The sequence below is a fragment of the Anser anser genome (genome assembly GCF_964211835.1).
Source record: "Anser anser genome assembly, chromosome: 3".
Classification (NCBI taxonomy): domain Eukaryota; kingdom Metazoa; phylum Chordata; class Aves; order Anseriformes; family Anatidae; genus Anser; species Anser anser.
The window spans coordinates 71898049-71910139 of NC_139722.1; the positions used below are offsets into that span (position 1 = coordinate 71898049).

The 12091-nt window shown below is 40.5% G+C and overlaps 1 protein-coding gene across 1 annotated transcript in view; it reads left to right on the forward strand.

Annotated features, from left to right (window-relative positions):
* EPM2A (EPM2A glucan phosphatase, laforin) overlaps positions 1 to 10926 on the forward strand; it is a 58604-nt gene extending 47678 nt beyond the window's left edge. The window contains exons 3-4 of the mRNA XM_083828788.1: positions 4382 to 4623; positions 8802 to 10926. Of these exons, the coding sequence (XP_083684914.1) occupies positions 4382 to 4623; positions 8802 to 9082 (523 nt within the window). The 3' untranslated portion in view covers positions 9083 to 10926. The remainder of the gene's footprint in view (positions 1 to 4381; positions 4624 to 8801) is intronic.
* The last annotated feature ends 1165 nt before the right edge of the window (positions 10927 to 12091 follow it).

Genomic DNA, 12091 nt, shown 5'->3' on the forward strand with positions numbered 1-12091 from the left:
ACTTCAACACTGGGCTACATCTTGACATGGCGCTAAGGGATGAATCCATCACTTTCCATTTAAAATAATATGCTGGACCTTGACCAAAAATATTATCAATATAAACAGATGGAATGGCTAATGGATCACTCTGTTGCCAATAACCAGTAAAGAATACCTATAGTTTGGCAAAGCCCTCTTTCTTGATTAAGTCTGGCAACTATAGGGATAAATGGACATCTGAAATATTGTACCTGATAGATGTTCTAAGGAAATGTGTTCCCAAAGGCTTGAATCCTAGGCTTATGTAAGAGCTGTGACTCCCCAGAAGGGCTGACTGATTCTAGGAGAGTTTGTAAGATGACTTCTCCTAGTGTACTGATGATTGAATGGATCTGGAAACAGTACCTGAGTCATCTCTGTTTACAGCTCAGCATTTTGAGGAAAACTGAAATTGGTGCCCATTTGCTTTAAACCATGATCAACAAAAGTAAGGAGCTGCTTAAGAAGCAGTGTCGACTTCGGTGTGATGGAGGAGCAGTTGGCAGCCAGATGCAGCAACTTTGTGCCTTCCCCTAGGTCACCTGTGCTGTGAATCAGACCCCTACAGCTGCAGCGGTTGCGTTGGTATTGTACTGCCTATGGAGGTCTAGGAATTAAAAGTCCAGTGCATCATTCTTTGGGAACATTTCTTCTAGCCTGAAAATGACAATCTGCTCCATTATAAATAAAAGTATGAGAATGCTAATCTTCCATTGCCTCAGACTCATTTTCTCCTTACGGATGGGAAGACTATTTGCATGTGCATTGATTAAATGGAATGCATTTCTTGTTCCAGATGCATTCATAGTGAATAGTTATAATTTAATCTAGGCTGTGCAGGGTCCTTGGGGGAAGCAGCCAAGTGTGATATATATCTGCATCATTAAAAATAATTTAAGTGTGATGACAGCTGGAAAATAACCATACAAGTGATTTCAGGGTGTTCCATATTTATTCCCTAGTAATAATAAATTGTTATTGGGTTTTTCAGTTTATAAGTCAAAATGCAGGCTTTTTAACATGTCAGCCTTCAGTCTGGGATCTGTAAGTCAAGTAAATCAAGCAGATACCTGCCTAACATTTAATCATTTTTACTACAAATTCAAACTTCACACATTCATTCATTCATTTAATCCCCCAAAGTTCCCTTGAGGTAGGTAAATATCATGTTCACATTACCTATTGGGAACTGAGGCATAGTGCAGGCTGAAAGTGACTGTACAGAAAGCAGCTTTAAAGAAAGGGTTTTTAGAAAATCTGCAAGTCTTAATCTCCCAAGTTAGCCAAATATTTTTGATGTTGCTCTAGGTGATTTCTTCATTGCTAAACTGTGACTGAATTGACCATGTCTTCTGAGACCAACCATGGTATACTATCCTTAGTAACACAAGTTAACAATACACTAACAAAGTGTCATTTTAACATTAAAACAGAATTCTGAGTAAAATTTTGTTAAAACATGATCCTGTTGTGATATTTGGGGAATATAAAAAGGGTTAATGGCTGAAAAGATTATAGAAAGATTATAGGTTTACCAAACAGATATAATCCCTAAATGTTTTTTTTGTTTTGTTTTGTTTTAACTGTATGTAGGTTTCACTTAATCTACTGCTCGAAAACAACCACATGTGAGCTGGAAAGCAGCAGCTTCCAGGCAACTCAAAGCAGTATTACATGACAGTTGAGGAGAGAAAATAACAGAGGTCTCTTTCCCATGCCGGTTACTCTCATTGCTAAAATCTAGTTACCTACTGAAGCACAGAAGCAGTTTACAGAAGCAAGGCCATACTGGAAAAAGAAAATTAAAAACCTATTACTCATGTAAGAGATGTAAAAGTGAAATTAGCACTTTCATGTTTTTAATAGGTGTGTTTGCTGGTCCTTAGCACAATCAAGCCCTCAGGAGGGCTATCAAAAGTCCTTATATGAAATATAGCTGCTAAACTCTTTATCAGTTGCTGTGCTTACATTTGCACTGACCTTTTCCTTCTTTCCTTCTCATGTAAGACAAAGTCAAGGTATGAACCAGACAAAGCCAAATAGAAATACAAGTACTGTACAGTGGGATTATCCCAGAACTTTTATATAAACTGGCCACTACAGCAGCTGTGCACTCCTGTTCTTTGCAGGGACTGTTTTCCAGAAAAAGAGCAGTAAAGCTACGTCCAGCAAGACCAAGACTTTAGAGTCATTGGTAAGTAAGGAGCTTGAAGACCAAGATCAATGCTATATCTTTATCCTGTCAAAAGCCAAACTCTAGGATGTGATCAGAAGACTAGTGCACAAGAGTTGTTTGCCCAAATAGAGGGAAATATCAATTGTTGTTGTGGTCATTTTCTGAATATTACCACTGATCTGACTAATTGCAGGGAAATACAGTGATAAAAAACTTGGTAAACCATCAGTTGCTCAGTAAATATGATTATTATTGTTAAATAAAAGAGTTTTTCTCATGGACCAGACTTGCTGGACTACAAAAAAAAAAAAAAAAAAAAAAAAAGTAAACAAATGGTCTATATCCCAGTGGTCTTGCAGATAGTACATCTGTCATGTTTTCCCGTTCAGTAATCACTAGGGAGAAAATTGTAAGGCATTGCTTTATCTGTAAGCAAGAGTACTACCCAGAATTTTATTTGTCTCAAGAATGCTTTAGTCACTCCTAATTCAATCAAATGCTAAAAAACATGCTTTTTCTCTCCTGTCAAGGTAACTTATAAGATGTATTAGATGTTTCCCAAAATATCAAGAGAATTACATATGTATGAGTCTCTAGGAAAGCCTTTGATGGAACGATACTAACGTTCTTGTTCTTAAAAGACTATCCTCATATTGTCACAAGGCATTAATGATATTGCCATTTTTTTTCTTTTATGCAGCACAGTTGAAATGGTTATTTGCTATATTTGTCTAAATTCTAGGGTTATCATTCATCGTCTGTGATCCAAAAAGTTGGGACTCAGTTACTCTATCCTGAGGTCAAGTTCTTTATCTCACTGGAGTAGGGGCTGTTGGGGCCAATGGCTGTGTTTGGGTAGCTGGTAGGCTGCTCACTGTGGATGCAGCTGAAATAAAGGAAACAATAATACTAAAATGTGTTTCCTAGAGTGAATTTCTGGTTTTCACAGTCTTTCAGTAGTAACATTGCAGAATTTAAGCATTACCAATTGCAGAGCTTAGCTAAATGCTATTTAGTACTTATTTCTGTCATAGTCCTATCAAATGGAAATAGCTACCTGATTAAGGTCTGTTTATATGAGTAACTGTTCCTCAGTAAGAATAAAAGTTTTCCTATGTGTCCCTGAGATTAAAATTGGGAAAAAAAAGTATAAGAAATGTATGGCAGACATTTTATTTTTGAGGATCTTGCTTTTGTTGTAGCTTGCATTCATTTTTTTGCAGTTAATAAAGCTTGCAAGATTGGATGCTCTACTGTGGGTGTATTTAGTGTAGTTTATGGATTATATGTTCAAAATAGATTCAAATCCATTTTAGATAACATCAATTTAATTCTATGTGTAGATTAAATATCTCAATTGAAAACAAGGCTCTTAATATTCAGTTTATATATAAATCTGTTGAGACATAGGATAATTTTATGATTATTATTAATGGGGAAACCATAGAAGTCTTGAAGTTTGATTTGGAGAAGTACCAAAAATACAGATGTTTATATGACCTACACATATGTCTTGAGTTGTCTTGACAAAATTTCTTGTTCTTCAAGCCCTGAGGGAAGCTAGACATGTACTGTAATTCTGCATTTGGTTCCCACTAGACTCCACAAGTGAAGAGGAAAATGAGAAGAAAATTACTAATTCATCTTTGAATTTTCTCACGGAAGGGTGGTTAAAGTTGTTCTTTTGTGTGTGTGTGTGTTTGTTTTTCTCCCTGTCTACTGTCCTCATTATACCAGCAGCTACAAAGCTGGAAGAGTCCTATGCTTTTGAATTTTTACTAGCATAATTCAGATTTGGATCATGTGAATCTTCTGGGTCTTTTTCTTTTGTGTAAATTGCACAAATCTTCAGAGTTTTCTTATTCTTAATCTGTGATGTTAGTAAGTTTCCTCCGTAGGCTTAATGATGGATGCCTTGGAGACCTGTGCTACTAATTATGCTCTAATTTTTTTCTCAGACTCTCTGGCTCTTTGTAGTAGGTTAGAAGCTTGATCCCCAGCATCAAACATTACAAACTAAACAGTAATAAATTAGGAAATTGCTTACTCTATGACATGGAAATGTACTTAAGAGTATTCATGCAATGATGCAAAGCAGGTTTTGAGCTGGAACACCACTTAATTTTGGAGTTTCTGCATTTAGATATTTTAATCAAACCTACTTCAATGTCTTCTCCATGCTAGAATTCTGCCAAACATCTGGCTAGGAAGTTGCCCTCGGCAGCTGGAGCATGTGACCGTCAAGCTAAAACACGAGCTGGGTGTTACAGCGGTGATGAACTTCCAGACCGAGTGGGACATTGTTCAGAATTCCTGGGGCTGCAACCGCTACCCAGAACCCATGAGCCCTGAAATACTCATGAAACTATACAAAGAGGAAGGTCTTGCCTATGTCTGGATGCCAACTCCGGATATGAGCACTGAAGGTAATGCTCAGACCAATCTTGCAGCTAACTTAATAGTAACAAAATCTCTTAGTTACTAATCTGTTGCTTTCATGGCTGCTTTTTTTTTTTTTTTCTTTCCCTGTGTAAATTTTGTGTGAAAATATAGCTAGAGCCCAATGTGCATTTTTAGTTTTATTCGTATTTTCTGGTAGGTGGAGAGTTCATCTAAAGTACTTCGTATCTGCAGTATATGTGTAATTGAGTTTAAAGCCAGCCGACATTGATAACTGCTTGGCTGTTGTTGCTTTCAGCTTGAATTCAGCCTGTATAATGAAAATGTGCTGTGTAGGTGGAAGACTGCAAGCTTGCACTGCAGGACAGCTTGCCATCCTTGCTGGTTAAAAACGGAGAGGCAGTGCTGCATGTCCAGCTCAGCTGCTCCCTTCCCCTAGCAAACCATTTCTCTTTATCTATAGTGTATCCCAGTCTGATAATCTTTACACAGTCATTTCTTGACAAGACCAGCAGCTCTGGTACAGGCATGTTCTGCAGTGGAGCAGGGGTTCACAGTGCACAGGCAGGTTTCCTGAGCTGGGGAAGGCCCAGGGGAGTGCAGAGACCTGGCAGGGCCGAGAGTAATGGCGGCCACCATGGCAGCTGCAACCTGCTTGTGAGGAGCTCCAGTCATGACATCCACCCAACAGAAAGTTGTGTCCTCTGTGTCCCTTGTGGCCTCTCCAGCCACAGGAACCAGCCAACACAGCTACCCAGACAGAGCACCCAAGGGAACATGCAGCCACGCAGGTCTCAGGCTGCAGAGTGTGCCCGAGTTTTCTGTCAGTGTCTGATGGCAGCAGTGAGTACACCTGTGGGAGGTACACCCAGGGAGAAGAATGGCTCAGCCTGGTGACAGAGCTTTGGGAGGAGGTGGGCAGGCTGAGGAGCATCAGGGAGTCAGGGGAGGAGATCGACTGGTGAAATCGTGCTCTCCAACACAAGAAACAACCCCTACCCTCTTTCCACCAGGCAGGAGGGGACCTAAGGGGCAGCAGGGAATGGAAGCAGGTTTCTGCTTGGGCCAGCAGGTGAATCCCCTCCCTGCCTACCTCACCTTCTTAGGTGCCCTTACACAACAGGTGTGAGGCTCTGGCATTTGATGGGCAGGCAAATGATATGGACGAAGGTCTGTTCAGGTTAGAGGGGTCACCTAAGCAAGTCAGCCTACCCTCTGTATCGCAACCTCCATCATGAAAAAAAGAAGGGTTGGTGTCAATGGTTACTCCCTTCAGAGGGGAACAGGGGGCCTGATACGCTGACTGCACTCAACACATAGGGAAATCTGCTACCTCCCTGGGGCCCGGGTAAGAGATGTTACTAGAAAACTCACTGGCCTGGTACAGCCCTATAATTATTGTCCATTATTGGTTTTTCATGTTTTTCATGAAATAGCAAAGAGAAGTCCAAGGGCAAACGAGGGCCTTCAGGGCCTTGGGGCAATTGATTAAAAGATCAGGGGCAGAAGTAGTGTGTTCTTCTATCCTTCCAGTAGCAGGAAATGATATTGAACAGAATAGGAAGACCTAGCTGTTCAAATTGTGGCTCTGAGGCTAAGATCATCAGCAGAATTTTGGGATAATTGATTGTGGGATGTTCTACACAACACCAGGCCAGCTGGCACCTGATGGGTTGCACCTTTCTCAGAGAGGAAGAAGGATTTTTGTGCAGGAGTTAGCAGGGCTGATTGATAGAGCTTTAAACTAGATTTAAAGGGGGAAAGGGATAAAACCAGGCTTTCCAGTGATAAGCCATGGGACAACATGACAAAATTTGAGGGACTGGATGCTAGTGATATCCTTTGGTGAGCTCCATGAGGTGCTGGGTACAATGAAGCACATTTGAAAAGTTTCTACACAAATACACACAGCATGAGGAACAAGCAACAGAAGCTAGAAGCCTTGGCTCTGTCCCAGATATATGACATCATTGGCATAAGTGAAACCTGATGGGAAGAAGTCTTGTGAATGGTTTGTTATGACAATTACAGGCTCTTCAGAAGGGGCAAGCAGGGCACATGAGGCAGGGGGGTGCTGCTGTATGTAATGGAGGGGCTGGGCTGTATGGAGCTGGTAGCTGGTAATGACAGGGTTGAAAGTCTCTGGGTAAGGATTAAGAGACAAGCAAATAATGTGGATGTCGTTGTGGTAGTCTACTATCAGCCACCCAGCCAGGATGACACCAATGAATTGTTCTTTAAGGAACTAAGAGATACCTCTAGATCATCCACCCTTGTCTTTATGGGTGACTTTGACTTGCCAGATGTGAACTGGGCCAGTTCTCTTTAAAGTTTTCATAAGTGACTTGGATGCAGGACTTGAAGGTATACTAAGTTTAGAGATTGTACTAAATGGGAGGACCTGTTGACTCTGTTGAAGGTAGAAGGGCCTTGCAGAAAGATCTTAACAAATTAGAGGGCTGGGCAATCACCAACCATATGAAGTTTAACAAGAACAAATGCTGGATTCTGCACCTGGGATGGGGCAGCCCTGGCTGTACATACAGCCTAGGGGATGAGAGGCTGGAGAGCAGCCCCTTGGAAAGGAATCTGAGGCTTCTGGTTGATGGCAAAATGTATAGGAGTCAACAGTGTGCCCTGGCAGCCAAAAGGGCCAACCATGTCCTGGGATGCATCAAGCATGGCATTACTAGCTGGTTGAGGGAAGTGGCTGTCCCACCCTATACTACACTGGTGCGGCCTCACCTTGAGCACTGTGTGCAGTTTTGGGCATCACAATGTAAGAAGAACATGAAACTATTAGAGTGTGTCCAAAGGAAGGCTATGAAGATGGTGAAGGATCTAGAGGAGGTGTATAAGGAGTGGCTGAGGTCCCTTGGTTTGTTCAACACAGGAAAGGGGAGGCTGAGGGTAGGCCTCATGGCTGCCTACAGCTTCCTCACGAAGGGAGTGAAGGGGCAGGTGCTGATCTGTTTTCTGTAGTGACCAGCAATAGGAACCGAGGAAATGGCATGGAGCTGTGACAGGGGAGGTTCAGGCTGGGTGTCAGGAAAAAGTTCTTCACTGAGAGGGTGGTCAGGCAGTGGAACAGGCTCCTCAGGGCAGTGGACACAGTACCGAACCTGCTGGACTGAGTTCAAGAAGTGTGTAGACAATGCTCTCAGACACATGGTCTTATTTTTGGGTGATCCTATGTGGAGCCAGGAGTTGGACTTGATGATACTTGTGGGTCCCTTCCAGCTCGGGACATTCTATGATTATGTGATTTATATAATTATTAATTATTCATTATTTAGAACACCCATGGTGCATTGTTTCATAACATAATATATTTAATTTCTGCATTAGAATGCTCAGTCCAAAATCTTGGTTTTAGCTGGTAGTTTAGGAAGCGTGCGTGTTTTTGAGAGAGTAGCCTACCAGCTGAACAGTGTTTTCAATAGAGTGAAGTTCCACTGCCACAAATAGGGAGCTGTCATATCTGTAATAGGATATCAGGGAGGACAGGAGACCTTAAGACAGGGATTTTGAAAGGACTTAATGTCAATGCTCATCTGTGCCATGAGGAAAAGTTACACTTTGATGTTTGCAGCTTCAATTTGCAGAGTAGTAGGGAGAGTTATGAGGAAATACGGTATTATCAAGAAATATGGTATTCTGACTCCCAAGGGAGTCAGAAAGGCTGTTTTGCATTTTTTTAACATATCCTTAGTACACGATTATATCACAAGAGTGTTAAGTAGTACAGCAAAATGATTTTTTGTTCTCCCTCCCTTCCTTACTATTGGCATTATGGTCTTCATTACAAGGGTTTGGAAAGCAGCAGTATGTAGGTAGATACACAAACTGGTGGTAAAAAATATTTTATTTTTGGCTTGGTAACTTAAATGATATATAAGATGTGCTGCTTGATGTAATTTTCTGCCTTATCTCAGGCCCTGTGAAAATGAATATGCCACACACATCCAGTGTTAATCAGAATGTATATTTAGAGAAGACTTGGAGCACTTTACAGATTTTGTGTGATCCAAATCTACGTTGCAAGAAGAAATGAAGGTTAAAGTAGAAGGTCATTTGAAAGAAAAAAATAAATACATCAGGTTTGCCCTTGTAACTCACAGTCAATCAGGCTATACTGAAAAAATCTCAACCATGAACGTAACTTTCTCAAATACTTGTGACCATGCCTTGTTTTTATCCCTAGGAAGAATACAGATGTTGCCGCAAGCTGTCTGCCTATTGCATGGGCTGCTGGAGAATGGACACACTGTCTATGTTCACTGCAATGCTGGCGTTGGCAGGTCTACAGCTGCTGTCAGTGGCTGGCTGAAGTATGTAATGGGATGGAACCTACGGAAGGTGCAGTACTTCTTGGCTTCCCGGAGACCAGCTGTCTACATAGACGAGGAAGCCCTGATTCGTGCTGAAGATGATTTCTACCAGAAATTTGGACCTCTTCGTTCCTCATGCAAAGTGCAAGAGTAGAAAAGCAGAAGAGGAAAAGGAAGGTGAAGAGGAATCCTTGCATGTGAACCCCAAGGATTTAGAAATCATGAGTCAAATTCCTGCCTCTCCTCATCAGATTATACACTTGTCATAACAGCTTGAAAATTTTGTTAAAAAGTGCCTTTGAGTGTTTTTATTTGCCTTCTTTAAGTTGATGTGATTCATGTTTTCAGGCCTTTAGCTGCAAATACAAGACCTAGAAGCTCTGCAAAGGGAAACTAAGATTCTGTTTTAATTACTTGCCTACAGGAACTTAAGCAAGGTTCCTAGGTTTTTAGGGTAGACACTAAATAAGATAAGACATAAAATAATTACTGTTGGCAGTATTTCATTGAGAAGAAAGGGAAGGAATTCTCAGAAAAACAGATACAAAGGTTGACTGACTTCATGTTCAAGTTTTGATGGGGCTGATAGTCAAAGTTGCTCAGTTATTTTAGAGTGTACATTATTGAAATGTTTTCTAGTAATTTTTAGAAGAATGGTATTAATGAGAAAGACCAGAAGGAAACTGATTTTCCATCTGAGTTTCTTAAACAAAAACTGATAGCTAATGCAGTGAACTAAATTTTGCTTTCTTTGCCTATCCAGTCAATGTTAAATATTATGAGTTACAGCTATGTTCTTTTATGACATTGAGGTTAAGCTACAATGTGACACGAAGAGAGGAAACAGCTCCACTTAATAGAGTCTTACTGTGTTGCAGAGAAGAACTGCTATTTATTACATTGTCCTAGTCTGTGAGCTCTGTAAGTCACAGGTACGTTTTGCTCTTCTGGTACATGCAGTTCTGTGAAGTGGGATCTCTGGGTGCTATGTCAATCAGTGACATAGTGACCACTAGCCTAAAGCAGAACGTGTAGCAACTACTCGATGAGCCTCTGCATATGACTGGTAGCACAGCCTCTGTGTTGTTGGCCTAGATGGATTTCTTCTCTACAGCAGAAATCTCTTAGTGTGGAAGAAATCTTTTCAGCCTGTGGAAGATGATGGTGGGCTGTCTCTGGGGCGAATGGAGCAAGTGTGTTCCTCTATAGGAGCAAAGAAAAACTCTTTGGGCAGTTTACTCAGGAATGTCATCTAGGTCAGGCTAGTGTTGGCTCTGTGGATGATCCCTAATGTTTTCCAGAGCTGCTCAGTGCCTTAGATAAACTACGAAGTGGTACGAATAGCTTCCAGCCCTGCTCAGGTAAAACCAATTTGCTGTAGGTTATGTCCAAGAGAGATCAAGGGAGAGAAAGCATTCCCTAAGGAACAGAGGATTAACGATGCATCAACATATGAATTTCATTTCTATAGGTTCAGTAAAATCTCTTTACTTTTCAGCCAGCCATCATATTCCTCTAAAGAACCAGTCAGTGCCAGAGTAGTTTAGCTGATATGTTTTGATTATTTGAATACTTAATGGAAAAACTATTGGATTTGAACTGTTTATGGAGAAAGTCCAGCATAATGCAATATGTTTTATTTATCTTTAATTATCTTCAAAAGGAAGATGGCAATTTAAGTTATTCTAAGTGTGTGGTTTTGATCTTGAATTAATTTGTGTTTTGTTGTTGTTGTTGTTGTTGTTTTGCTTTGAAATAACATTGCCTGGTTAGATATGAACCGTTAATGAATAATGTCCAGCATAATACAATGTTTTGTTTACCCTGTATTTATATCATCTTCAAAAGGAAAAAAAATGTTTATTTAAGTTATTCTATATGTGTGATTTTGAGCATTACTTTTTTTTTTTTTTTTTTTGCTTTGAAATAACACCGCCTGTTTAGAAAGTGGATGACAGAAGTTCACTATTAAATAACAACATGCTGACAATTCCAGAAGTTCATTTTGTCCTGTGTCTTTGGCTCCCAATTTCATAAATAGCAAGAAGGGCCATGGCTGATATTTCTATATGGAGGTGGGACCAGCCACTTGAATGGTTATGATCCATTGCTTGTCTGCTATGCTGAGTCAGTTTTGATGGACTGTTAAGAAGGAAATCTCAAAAAGCAGAGCCCAGCAAAGATGTGTGGGTGATAAGGCACCTCTGGTACCTTCAGAGACCAAAACCAGGGCTTGCTCTGCAGCCTGACGGGATAGCAGAAGGAGTGCATAAGTGCTGCTCCTAGGCTGTTTTGGGTGCTGCTGCTGCTGTCTGCCCCTCCAAATCAAGCACTGAGAACAGGAGGATGGTACGAGAAGTAGAAACTAGAACTCACTTAAGTTTTACAGTTCTTTTGAAATATGTTTGAAACCCCAAGCTTAAAATGTGTTTCAAAGCCTCCCTGACAGACAGTCCTTTTCATTAGATGCAACTTGTAATGTATGTTGGGACCAGCACTTGTGGTTTTGCTCCTGACATTTTATTTGTTTCACAGCTGATTATATTTCTTTTTTAGTGCTCTTGGGACTGTACAGTCCATAACATGGCACAAAGAAGTGAGAATATGGCTGAAGAGGTATAACCATGCTGTGTTGGCTATTCCCTAACGCTGATTTTGTTGGCAATGGAAGCAGACTTGTGCTTCATCTCTTGAAGAGTAAAAATTCAAATTATACAGAAGCCATACATTCAAGGAAGGCCTAGCAAGGGGTCATTAATTAATTGTTTATTGTCATTTCAGCTTCCTTGTCTGCTAAACTCCTGGGGGGCAATATCATATACAGATTGCATTAGCTCATGAAAAACATGAAAACAACTTGCCAACATCATGTTAACAATGAATGAAAAGAGTTCCCATGGTTTGCAGTCCCTTTGTACCTATATGTAGCTTGCTTATTTTTTTTTTCTCATTGCCACCTTCCTGCTTTTCTTATTGAAGACCACCCTGTCGGGTAACATTCAAAGTTCTGTCTGCTGAAAGCCACCAGGAATTTAAAAGGTAAAGAGATTGTTGCAAGAGGCTACAGCAACAGAAAGCAATCATATAAAAATACTCAACTTCTCCAACTGTATAATTACATGATAGAGCTGCATCTAGAGCTTATCTGATAGAATTGCAATCT